Genomic DNA, 12849 nt, shown 5'->3' on the forward strand with positions numbered 1-12849 from the left:
GTGTTCACATATTGAACATTGGTGAACACACAGGTCTCACATCTGGTTCAGCCTCTTAACAGTCTCAATTGTCCAAAGGACCATAAGATTAGTGGATAAATGTTCCTTTTTGTGTATTCCATCGTATTTGTGGAAAATTGATATTATGTGATAAGACTCTGTTCCTGAGGGTAGAGAGTCTTCAGTTGTACTGATAACTAGCTTCCTTATCAGTTATGCTGATAACAAGGAAACCTGCACTGATTTCTTTGAACATTCCCCTTAAAATTTTTTACTTTCAATTATGGGGAAATAATCATTAATGGATGAAGATGAAGATCTGGTTTCACTGCTAAATGAGGTAACAAGGTTCCTTGTCCTGTAGTATTTATACCATAGAAGAGACTGTCAACAACACATAAGCAACAAATCATAAGGTCCAAAGGGGACAAATATAAATGAACTAAACTGGGTGAAGTGCAGGATGGCTGGGCAGTGTCATAGGTAGAGGGCTAGTTGATATTGGGTGTTGGTGAAGAAGGACCTCCTTATAGAGATGTTGTTTGAGCTGAGCCTGAGAGTCAGGAGAGGGCAGCCCTGTGAAATCATGGCTCAGAATGTTCCCAGGGAGGAACCAGCAAAGACAGCAGGCCTAAGACAGGAACAAGAGAGTGTCCCAGGAGTGAAGAAACCAAGTGCCAGGAGATGATTCTGAAAGTGGACAGGGCCAGCTTACAAAGGTTCCCATCTGCCATCCCAGAGTTTGGACCTTCCTCTTGGTCTGTGGGGAGTCACTTCAGCCATTGGAGCATCTACGCTGAGTGCATCATGTCCTGTGCTTCTTAGTCACCCCCCTGGGTGTTTAATGGAGAACATTATAGGAGGTGAAGAATGAAACAGGAGACCAGATCAGAGGCTATCATGGTCACCACGCTGAAAATGCTGGTGGCTTTGATAGGGTGCTTATGGGGAAGATGAGCAGAAGCAGATCTATTTAGGGAATAGAACCTACAGATGCCTCACATGGCTATGATGTTGGCAATGAAATATCATTTCATTTGCATGCACGAGAGCTTTTGGCTTGCATATCCTCTGTAGCTTGAGTAAATGACAGTCCTGTTCCCATTGAAATGAGAAAGCCAGGAGTAGGAGGGGAAGAGTTTTGTTTTGACTGTACTGAGGTGTGAATTAAATACCCATGTGGAATTGTAAGAAGGCAGTTGGAAATATATTTAATATTGTTATATTTATGTTAGCCTATTTGTTTTGGACCAGTACCAGCTTTAGCCTAATAAACTTCAGACACTCATTTTATTTTTAACTGAACATTGCTTTTGCTATAGGCAACTCAATTTAATACTGGCAATTAAAACTGATAATGTTTGCCTCTTGCTGCTTGTGTCTTCCTTTCTATTCCTCTGAACTCCTTCATTAGATGATCAGAAATCCCAAGGCAAGGAAACTTGGCATTGATTTCTTTGAACATTCCCCTTAAAAATTTCTATTTTCAGTTATAGGGAGAAAATCATATCATTGGACAAAAGTGAAGGAGATCTGGGTTTTTACTGGAATAGTTAGAGATATTACAGACTGTCCTTTCTACCCTCTGAAGCCACTTGAATTCAATATATGTTTTATCTTATTTTTATTTTTTATTTTGTTAATATTTTAATGCCTTCATTTTTATTTATTTATATATAGTGCTAAGGATCGAACCCAGGGCTTTACACTTGGTAGGCGAGCGCTCTAACTCTGAGCCACAACCCCAGCCCTCTTACTTATTTTTAACTAGCTGTAAATGTGTTGGGACAGGGGAGGATGTGAAGTGGGTATGTTAGTGCTCTTGATGAAAATTGTCTTGAACTCCTCTGCCAGAATAAACATTTAGGTCATTTATCTACCTACATGAACATAGTTTTGCAAGTTTCTTATCACAGGTTCTAATTCTAAAAGCATTTTAAAATTAAAAGGAGCATATCTAGTGTTATTGCACCTACTGTGAATCATACAAGTTCTGTTTATAAAAGAGGAGAGTAAACGGGTGTGGAGGGGAATAATGGCATAAACTAGTAATGGAGGTAGATAGGTTGTTATTACTTTGGGGCTCAAACTAAATAAAAGAGTTTCTTCTTTCTGGACTCCAATTACATACCTTGGTGCCATTTGGAAAGAGTTGCCCAGCTTTTCTGTGCTGGGGAGGGAGGATTGTCTCTCATCTGCTAGAACCCAGGAACCATGACATCTCTTCCATAGAAAGAAACAGGTCAAGCCACTGTCCTGCTCTTGTGTCTCTCACTGCACTATGAGGCCCAGGGAGACAGCCACAGGCTGTCTGGGATTCTGGCGTGGGAGACCCAGCAAGCCAGGACAACTAATCAGCCCTCCTGAATGTGTTGTTTTTGGTGATATCCGCCAGGCATTAGAGTCTCTTATATTAGAAGTGTTGAAAGCTGCCATCTTGGTGATCACATTGATTCCCAAGGATGGCTTTCTGGAAGTAGTGGGGCAACAAGAGACTTTAACATCCAGGGGAGAATGTTTCTGAATGGGAAAGAGAAAGGTGTTCCAGAGGTCAGAGGCAGCAAACCAAAAACTGTGAAGTCCAAAGTGAGACTACTGGATGAAATAGGGATCGATGACAAGTTCATGAACGAGTGTGGTAAGCCAGTGACTTCTGAAGTTACATTTGGCCAGACAAGCTTCATTTGTCTGTGGTCAGAGGATGCAGGAGACACTTGGCACCACTGCCTGTTGCTGGAATGACGGAGTCCCACCGAGCAGCACTGTGCTAGAAAAAGGGTAGGATCCAACAGGTCTCTGTCTGCTAATAATTTCCCCAGACATTCCTATTGCTGCACATCAGTGACTGCTCAACATCTGGTTTTTTCACTATTGCATAAAGTTTCATTTTAGTTTCTGACAGTGTGTATTTCAGATTTTCCAAATGCTTCACATTCTTTCTCCTTTGCAAGCAGCTTGAAAGGGCAGGTTGCCTGTTTCTAGGGGGCGATGGTTCCATTGGGCCTTCATGATAGATGAAGAAAACAGAGAGCTTTTGTTTTATATGGTGAGATATATATTGTGACCCAGGACTAAAAAGAACTACAGGGATGAGCCTAGATTAAGACCCCCCCAAAAAATAAATCATTTTTCAAGATTTTGCTTTCATTTTTCTGAACAGCTAAGTATCTGAAAGAATTCAATGAGTTTGCAGTGAGTATGCTTGCATCCTCAGAATAAAATAAGGATCAAAGGGAAGGATTAACCAAAGCAGAGAAGCTATCAGCAATCCGATAACTTAAAGACATTTATTAGTTTTAAAAATATTTTTAAATGACAGATTGTTACAGGGGTTGGAACAGTTTTTAAATGTATTTAAGGAACATGTAGACCAATGTCACCAATCCTATGAACCAACAGTTGATATCAACATTAATTTTCTGTACAAGATCTCATTTGGATTGAATTCAATATGCTTTCAACATACATATATGTGCGTGTGTGAGCACAATTGCATATGTTCATATAAGTATAGATTGAGCATCACTAATCTGAAAATCTGAAATCTCCAAAATACAAAAACTGTGGAGCACCAACCTCACGACACAATTGGAAAATTCCACACCTAACTTCATGTAATACATCACAGTCAAAAACACAGGTGCACTAAAAATATTGTATAAAATTACTTCAGGCCATATGTATAGGGTACATATGAATCATAAATGAATTTTTGTTTAGATTTAGGTCTCTTCCAAAGATATCTCATTATGTATATGCAACTATTACTACACCCCCCAAAAAATCTGAAATCTGAAACACTTATGGTCCCAAGCATTTCTGATAAGGGATATTAACAAATAGTATATGATTGGGGCTGGGGTTGTGGCTCAGCAGTAGAGCACTTGCATAGCACGTGTGAGGCCCTGGGTTCAATCCTCAGCACCACATATAAATAAATAAAACAAAGATATTGTGTCTAACTACAACTAAAAAATAAACATTTTTTAAAAATAGTATATGATTACCTATATTCATTATGTAACTGCTAGGTGTTGTGCTGACACCTATTTCCATAAATATCTCATTTAACCCTAACAGCCAACCTAGAAATACCAATCCTTATTCCCATGTTAGGGGCAAGGAAACAGATTTGTACGCATTACATGACTCATAAGTTACAGATGGCAGAACTAGGTTCAAACTAGTTGAAGTCTCCTGAGGCCAAGACATGATCGTTCTTCTTTTATTAATTAGTTGCTATGAAAAATAAAAGGAGTCAGACTAAAGCCACTGTGTACCTACAGAGTAGCATGTAGGTCTCAGGAAGAGGCAGTTTCATTTAACAGGATGCTGGTCAGGAAATTCAGTAATCACACTTGCTGGGCTGTCCAATGTCAAAGCCACTAGCCCCACATGGCTATATAAATTTAATTAGAATTCGGTGAAATTAAAAATTCAGGTCCTCTGTCACCACCAGCTGCATTCAAACACACCATCGCCACCTGTGGCCAGTGGTTCCATATTGGGTGGCACAAATAGAACACTTCCACTATCACAGAAAGTTCTATTGGACAGCACTGCCAGCCAGAGACTGGTCCAGTCCACAGGAGCTTTTCCTTCTGAGATGAGCTGTGAGGGCTCTTGCTGAGCGATGGATATTTGGCGAGACATGACAGCTCTGTTCTCTGGGTCGGTGCCACATGTCTGTTAGCGTCCTTCACGCATGTTCACTTTTTCTTCTAAGGAGGAAGTTGGTCGGATATGGAAGATGGAGCTGCTCAAAGAATCAGATGGGCTGGGAATTCAGGTTAGTGGAGGCCGAGGATCAAAGCGCTCACCTCACGCTATCGTTGTCACTCAAGTGAAGGAAGGAGGTGCCGCTCACAGGTGACTAGATAACTCTCCCCTGTCTCTCTGTCTCCTGTCCTCCCCTCCCCTTTCCTGGGTGCTTGTCCTCTTCCGGTTGGTCAAAGTCCTAATAATTATAGTTTATAAAGATCCTGTGGGTGCATGGGAGGAAATCAGGCAAGAACAGTGCTAATCACACGTCTCTGAGCACAGGAAGTGGCTAATTGGTGAGGAGAGTGCAGGATTTTCCAAACCACGGAGGCAAGGTTGGGTTTCTTTCTACACCAGATGTAGTTTCAAGCAGATGTTATTGATCCTACATCTTGGAGGCTGGTACTATGGAATATGTGGTTACTTATCAAGAATATGCTGGTAAGCAGAACACCACATCCCTGAGGTCTTAACTCCCTGAGACTGTGACTGATGACCCAGGAAAGCGATTCATTTCCACTGTGACCACAGTTCATACACTAGGGCTTCCCTTGTCAAGTCAATCAGGATTCCACACACACTTAATGCACATGTGTCTGTTGGGCAGATGTGGAAGGGAAAGAAAGAAATGTGAATTCCTTTCCATGTGACCTGAAAACGGTTCATGATTAAAAGCTTATTTTTTAATCTGAACAATCATCGGACATAAGAAGAAGCATTGGCTAGAGCATGTGCAAAAAAAAAGGGAGGTCAATTTGAGTGTGAGGGATGCAGCTCGACCAAAATATCAGGCATGTTCTTTGCCCTGCTAATTGCCTCCATTCATGTAGGGTGCCTACTATCTTCGAGGCATGGTGGGGTGGGTGCAAGTGCTACCTTCCCACATGTGCACAGTAAGAATGTAAAGAGAAAGTCACTGATGAGGGAGGAGATTGTCTTTTATCTAGTCTGGAATTGTTCAGTCCAGTTACCCTGATTCTCAGGGGGATATGACCAGAGCAGGATCAGCCTGCCCAAGAATGAGAGGGAACCAAGTATGTCTCATGAGCTGTAGTTGAAGGAGCTAGAGGCATTTAGTCTGAGAATGCAAAATTAAGAAGAGGACCAGGAAACAGTAGCAAAACATTTCCTGCTTCTCAATCCTCTTAGAGAGGAAGAAGCTAATAACTAAAGTAGAGAAAGGTTAGCTACAACTGTCAGTTATCTGGGTGACAGGAATTATTAAAAGATTAAAACCTGAGATGGTTTTAAACCCAGTGAGCATTACCAGACTTCCCAATGACACATGCTTTAATGAACTCCCACCAGGTAGCCATTTTCCCACAAATCCTAAGCTTAGGTTCTAGTCTATCTTTGGCAAGTTGGCAATTAGGAAATTCCTGTGCCCAGAGATAAGCTTTGCATGGAACTATGTTTTGTCTATTTCCCACCGGAATCCCTTCTAATGGCTCTCATCATTTTCCGTTCATTCTCAGCATGGAGTTGTATGTCTAGCTTTGCTCCAGGGTGTTGACTCCCAAGTGGAACATTCTGGCTAATAGCAGGAGAAGAGAGAAATGAAATTAGAGTGAAATAGGAAAGGGGCTGGGCTGAGGTTAGTCTTGTGGGTATTATAGATAAGCAAGACCAGGGCACTGGCCAGAGCCCTTGGATTCTTTTATACCAGAATCCCTCTTCTCGGGATCACCTCGGGAGTCCACCCACACTCCTAGTCTTGAGATTCTAGGGGTTTTCTTCCTCCATGATTTTTCTATTCCCTTCTTCTGCCTTTTCAAGCAACCAGAGGTGCCCTTAGCATTTCTATGCTTCAGGGATATTTTCCCCCCTGGGTTGCTGGGGATTGAACTCAGGACCTTGCACATGCAAGGCAGGCACTCTACCAACTGAGCTATATCCTCAGCCCATGCTTCACGGATTTTTGAAGGACAGCAAATAAGGCTGTCAGATGTCTGTGCTGCCTCCTATCTTCTATTAAAGCCTGAATTTATAAAAATAAAAATAAAAAGATTATGATGTATGTCCTAAAGAAAGGCGACAGAGAGAAACAGCTGAAGACAAGAGGTAAGGATGAAAGGAGAGATGTTGGTTGAAGGAAAGCGAGAAAGAGAGAGAGAGAGAGAGAGAGAGAGAGAGAGAGAGAGAGAGAGAGACAGACACACACTAGACTAGAGAGAACAGAGTTGGCTGGATCTGCCCACAGCAGCCCCTGGGTGCCCCTTTGGAGGGCACTGTAACCCTAGGTGAGGGTTTGTTCACCTTATCAGATTTGAAGCCATCTGTGGCTCCTTTGGGATTTCAGGATACCAGACCATTGGAGGCCCAGTTGGAACCCATGGAAGAGGCCTACCCAGTGTTCTGGCATTGTATGCCACTGAGAGCCCTGAGTCCCAAGGAGACAATTCCAGGGACAGCAGAGGTTCCTTCCAGCCCACCAGGAAGAAAGCTCTGGATCAACCATAGTTTAATTTAAAGGAAATCAAGAAACAGAAAATGTTTGTACACCCATGTTTACAGGCTAGGTCTGCTACCTACCATAGCAAATTAAAGTTTATTATTTTGATTTACCCTTCTCCTTAGGAAGCTTGGTTGTAAGGATCTAATGATTAAAAACAAAAGTGTGGAAAGATCCCCCCCCCCAAGGTCCTGTAACCTTGTTGGGGGTGGGGGGAAGGCAGAGACCATAGAGTGTGGTGGTCACAGGTTCCTCAGAGGATACCTGGTGAGGGTCCTATCATCTGGGAAGAGAAGGGGCTGTGGGTCAGGGAAGGCTGTGATGGGCTTAGGATACCCTTGCTGGCCCTGGACTGAGCTCAGTGACTGGGTTGTAGGGACAAGATGACAGGATTAGAAAGAGGGTGACCTGACTTCCCCAAAACCCTGGGGTCTGGGTTTCTCTGTCCCCTTCCCCACCTAGTTGGGTGCTTCTTGGACACCGATGTCAATAATGGGGGAAAGCTGAAATCCTAGAAATTTTCCCTCCTCTAATGGGAATCTGGACTCAAAAGATAAGGCTGTTCCATCCCAGACTGTCTTTGGTTGTCATCGCTTCCTCTGTAGCCCGACTTTAACTGTCCCTTCTCACGACCTCCCTTTGCTCCTGGAGAATGACCCTTCTCAGGCCCAGGACATCTTGATGAGGGATTTTTTTTTCATCTCCATTTCCTCAGGGATGGCAGACTGTCCTTAGGAGATGAGCTGCTGGTAATCAATGGTCACTTACTGGTCGGGCTCTCCCATGAGGAAGCTGTGGCCATTCTTCGTTCAGCCACCGGAATGGTGCAGCTGGTCGTGGCCAGCAAGGTAGGTAGTTTTGTTCAGTTTTTGAAAAAACTTTGAATGGTGGTGGTGGGTTTGGCATCGAGCCCTCCCCCCTGCCACACCCGGGTGCGGATGTGCCTGCACACGCTGACCCTGGGCCCTGATCCACAGGGCAAGCCAACGTGGAGGCCCTCCTTAGCTGAAGTACATTCCATTCATTTTGCTTTTCTCTGAAAGTCTTTAAAGATACATGTTGCAGGGTGAAACGATAATAATAGAACTAAGGAAGAGGTAAGAACAGTAGGGTGGAAGGAAGGATGGTGTGGAAGGAGAAGCGGTTCTCCCACGAGAAACTAGAAAGGGGGTATGGAAACCTGGACGGCAGGGAAGAGGGAGGTGGGGGATTGTATCTTCAAGTTCAGAAGGAAAAGAAGACACCGGGTCCTCCATGGGCAGGCCAGGGGCCTGCTTCTTCAGGCCTCGCTGGGGGAAGCCTTGGGGGGTCTTTTGCTCCCTCCACCCTGTACCTTTCCTTCCTCCCAGTTCTACAGATGAAGAGTGAGGTGGAGCTCCCATTGGCTGGCTTCCATTTTGCAGGGGCCGTGATGCCATCAGCATCTGGCCATCAGCAGGCCCCCAGCATCTGTGCCACTCCCCCAGCCCTGGTCACTAGTCTTTAAGTGCTAGACAAAGACTGCAGGCTCCACAACTCTGATGAGAAAGGGAGGCACTGACCTCTCTCCTTCCTGTCACCTGATTGTGCTGTTGGTGAGACTAGGAAAGAGTCCATGTGAATGAGCAATTAGTGAATGGAGCCTATCGACTTCCTTCCACTTCTGGCAGGGAGACTGGGTGTGAGGCCTTGTGCGCCTTAGCCCTTCTCACACTAAGCTGTTGCTGGTCAGGGTGATTCTTTTCCCATCATCCCTGTTGTTTTTGAACCTTGCATCTGAGGTTTATATATATATATATATTCCCAGTTAGATTCCAAGATTGATTGCTGATTAGATGAATACAACTGGTGCCTCTTATCCATAAGTTCTGCATCTGCAGGAAGGACTAGTAACCTAGGGATTATTTGAAGTACGCGGGGGGATGTGTAGGTTATATGCTATACACTATTTTATAAAGGGTCTTGAGCATCCTTGGATTTTGGTATGGGGGAGCGTGTCCCAGAACCAACCCCCCAGAGGTACTGAAAGTCAACTGTATTTAACCAGTAGATTAGAAGAATACTTGGAACTATCTGAAAAAAAAGATAAAATCTGCTTTTATTCCTTTACACTTTTTACCCCAGATCCTTGACTGGACTTTCAGGCTTCCAACATGCAGAGCCTTGGTGAAGGCTCTGTGGGAAATACAGACATCTGAGCCCCTGGAGGCAGGAGCTGAGCCCATTCTAGGTCCTTTCCTCCCCTTCCAGAAGTTCCATGGGGTCCTCCAGGGTATCCTAAGTCCCTGGAGCTCCACACACAATGCCTGCCTGAGGGCTGTCTATACCCCTCACTGGAGACAAGGAAGGACAGTGGTCCTAAGGATGTCCCCTGTCAGCCTGCCGAAGGCCCCTGGAGGGAAATGCTGCCCCAGAGAAGGAGAAATCATTTCCTAATTTTGCCAGACCTACCAGAGCCCGAAAGCACAGCTCCCCTCCCCACAGCTGCAGCTCGAGAACCTGGGGTCCTGCCTGAGCTCTGTATGGTGTGTCATCAAGCCTTCATCTGGATGCTGCCTAATTTTTTTCAGCTAGTTTGGGAAATAAGGAAGGAGGGACATCTTTTCTACATCAAGCTGTTATCCACAAACAAAAAATATGTAATATTAAAACAAAAAGGGCCTCTCACCCACAGAGCTAATAATGAAGGGGGATCCACTGGGCTCTGAAAACTAGTTCCCAGGGGACGCCTGGTCTCTGATCTCACGCACCACCTTAAAGGAAGAGAGGACACTGCCAGGGGATTCTCGCCTAGTATCTATTATCTCCTTGGATTCTTAAGAGTACAAATCCCATGATACAGGTATGGGTTCTTTTTATTCAGAGGATGGAACTGAAACGCCAGTTAACTTGCGTGTGGTCATGCGGCAGTAGATAGCAAACGCAGGGGTTATGCTGAGTCCTCCAGACTTCAAAGTTCATGCTGCCCTTCAAGCAAATAAAATATAAAGGACCCCAGAGCCAATGGTATTAGGAAAAAACGTAATGTGTTCCTGCCAGGGGCATTGACTTTTAGGGACCCTTGCTGGGTTCTTGTAGGGCTGAGCAGCGTGCGACGACAAGAATGGGTGTCCATTCCAGCTCTTGAGCATCCAGCCCAGATCCCAAAGGCGTGGTTGGGCCCCTTTTGCAATTAGACAATGAACTGCGGAGCCGCCACTGCTGCTGGTGTCTAACCTCGGCCTCCACCAGCCAAGGTGTTCATCCATTAGGGGGAAAAGAAGTGTCACTTTAGGCTCCTCTGGGCACCTGTTCCTCTTTTGTATCTAACAAGGGGAGATAATCCACAGACTTTGTTGTTGTCTTTATATTTGAATGAAGGAAGCTTCTAACTTGCTGAATAAAGAATAATAACAATGTAAAATGTCTTGCTGGACATGATGGCACACACCTAAAATCCCAGCTACTCAGGACGCTGAGGCAGGAGGATGGCAACTTTAGAACCAGCCCGGGCAACTTAGAACCTGCCTCAAAAAATAAAAAGGGCCAGGATGGAGGTCAGTGGTAGAGCGCCCCTGGGTTCGATCCCTAGCACCAAACACACACACACACACACACACACACACACACACACACACACTAGATTCTTGTTATTTTAGATAATAGTCACTTTGTCACAAAATTTTAAGGCATTGTTTGGGAAATACAGCTGTTACAGCAGAGAGGCTGTCTCATGTTTCTGCACAAATAGGTTATATGTTTATAGTAGGAGCTTAGAAAGTCTTTGTTGAAGGAACTCAGAATTTCCAAGTTAGTTTTGCTATTTCTGGAAGCATCACATAGCAATACAGAACTCTCTCTCTCACTCTTTTTTTTTTTCAGTCCTGATTTTTATTACCAAGTAGTAGATTTTTATTATTTCTAATGTAGAAAACCCAGAAAAAAAATAAAGAGAAGAAAAAGATGAAATTTTGATAATGTTACCAATAATATAATCCACTAAGTGGTATGTCCTTCCAGCTGGGCACATTTCTTTTAAATGGAGTCAAACACAAGGAGACAGGGTTCACACTGGGGGCAGTCCCACCTAGAATTAAGTGCCAGCACAGCCCTTGAAAAGCCATGCTTCCTGGGCACATCCTTACAACTCCAAGTCTCAGTTTTTTCTTCTATACAGTAAGAGTCAGTGACCACGTCACAAGGATGTCATGGAGACTGTAGGAGATGGAGAGGGCCCTGAGCAGTGGAGGAGCATTTGGCTTTGTGACTTTATTACCTCTAATTCATTATTACATGCCTCATTAATATCATGCTCATTACTGTCATTTTAATCGGCTTGTTCAAGGAGCAGGGTGCTGTAAGATCCTGCCTTTCCACCCAGGAGGTGATTTCTACAGCCCCTCGTTTTCATGGCTCTGGAGTGTTCCTTCCTGTGGCTACCGTGCCATTTACTCACCGATTGGCACCTTTTTAAAATTCTTCTGTTAATAGTCCAGCAAAGTTGACATCCCAGAAATTAACTCACCTTCTATTTAGTAACTTTTTCATTTCCATGGTTAAGAACTACCAACATAATATTCACAAATTGCAAATCTACGATGAAAATTCTTTAGGTTCCTTAAAGGTGGAAACAGCATCAAACAAGTAACAAATGCCACTGTCATTAGGTGTTCAAGCACTATGCTTTGTGAAGTCCAGTGTTGAATGTGGGTGTTTTTTGTTTTTTTTGTTTTTGTTTTTTTTTTCTTTGTCTTCTATTCTGTCAACCTCAAGGCATATGATGATGAAAACTTTCACTTGTTTCCTTCCCTGAAGAAGTGGATGGTGTAGGAGGGAGGGGAGAGAGCAGTTTCTCGCTGGCCTCTAAGCGGCTCTGCCACTGCACCCCTCCCTCCCTGGACCCCAGCCCCCCATTTGTGCCATTTCCCAGGAGGGTGCCGGACTGCCAGGTGTCCTCATTTGCAGTTGGCGTTTCCATGAGCACTTAAGGATCTCACCTGCATCCCACAGCCTGCTTTGGCCTTCTCTGCACAGAGAAGCAGAGGGCTGGGCTGATGAAGCCTCTTGGAGTCTGATCTTAATGGAGTCTGATTCTATGAATTGTTGTTGACCTTTAAAGGTTGTTCAAGGGCTGCTTTCATTGAAAAGACATTCTCGTGTCTCCAAGTTGGCATTTTGATTCAAGAAACAATCTAATCTTTTTCTAACGGGCATATGCTGCTGAGATGGTAGCAGGGCAGGGAGGAGAGGGTCATAGATATTTGAGCTCTGTGCTAGGTCTGGGGACGTGGATGTGGGTAGAAATGGTGTTAGGTGGGAGGAACACTCATACAGGCAGGGCAAACAGGCAAGTGAAGTTAGACATACACGCAGGGGAAAAAATAATCAAGGCTATTAGAGAACACGCCTCCAGGATGATCCCAAAGGAGGAAGCTCAGGCTTTGCCCAAGCAGCAGTGGTCAGCAGAACTGGTTGGTGCCAGGGGATAATTCCTGGACCTTTCCTTGCATCCCCACAGGAAAGCTCTGCAGAGGACCTCCTCAGGTTGACCTCTAAGAGTCTGCCTGACTTGACCAGCTCGATAGAGGATGTGTCCTCATGGACCGACAATGAAGACCAGGAGCCAGACGGGGAAGAGGAGGAAGGGACCAGCTCATCCGCCATCCAAAGAGCAGTAA

General features: G+C 44.4%; 1 protein-coding gene across 11 annotated transcripts in view; it reads left to right on the forward strand.

Annotated features, from left to right (window-relative positions):
* Nucleotides 1–12849, forward strand: part of PDZD2 (PDZ domain containing 2) — a 354642-nt gene that overhangs the window by 261377 nt on the left and 80416 nt on the right. For 9 of the 11 annotated variants that reach the window (XM_081301021.1, XM_081301023.1, XM_081301022.1 and 6 more), the window contains 3 exons: nt 4727–4869; nt 7929–8061; nt 12690–12845. In XM_081301021.1, the coding sequence (XP_081157147.1) occupies nt 4727–4869; nt 7929–8061; nt 12690–12845 (432 nt within the window). The remainder of the gene's footprint in view (nt 1–4726; nt 4870–7928; nt 8062–12689; nt 12846–12849) is intronic. The other 2 variants (XM_081301020.1, XM_081301026.1) reach the window with 2 other exon arrangements.

This window comes from Spermophilus citellus (genome assembly GCF_964194105.1).
Source record: "Spermophilus citellus genome assembly, chromosome: 1".
Taxonomy (NCBI): Eukaryota; Metazoa; Chordata; class Mammalia; order Rodentia; family Sciuridae; genus Spermophilus; species Spermophilus citellus.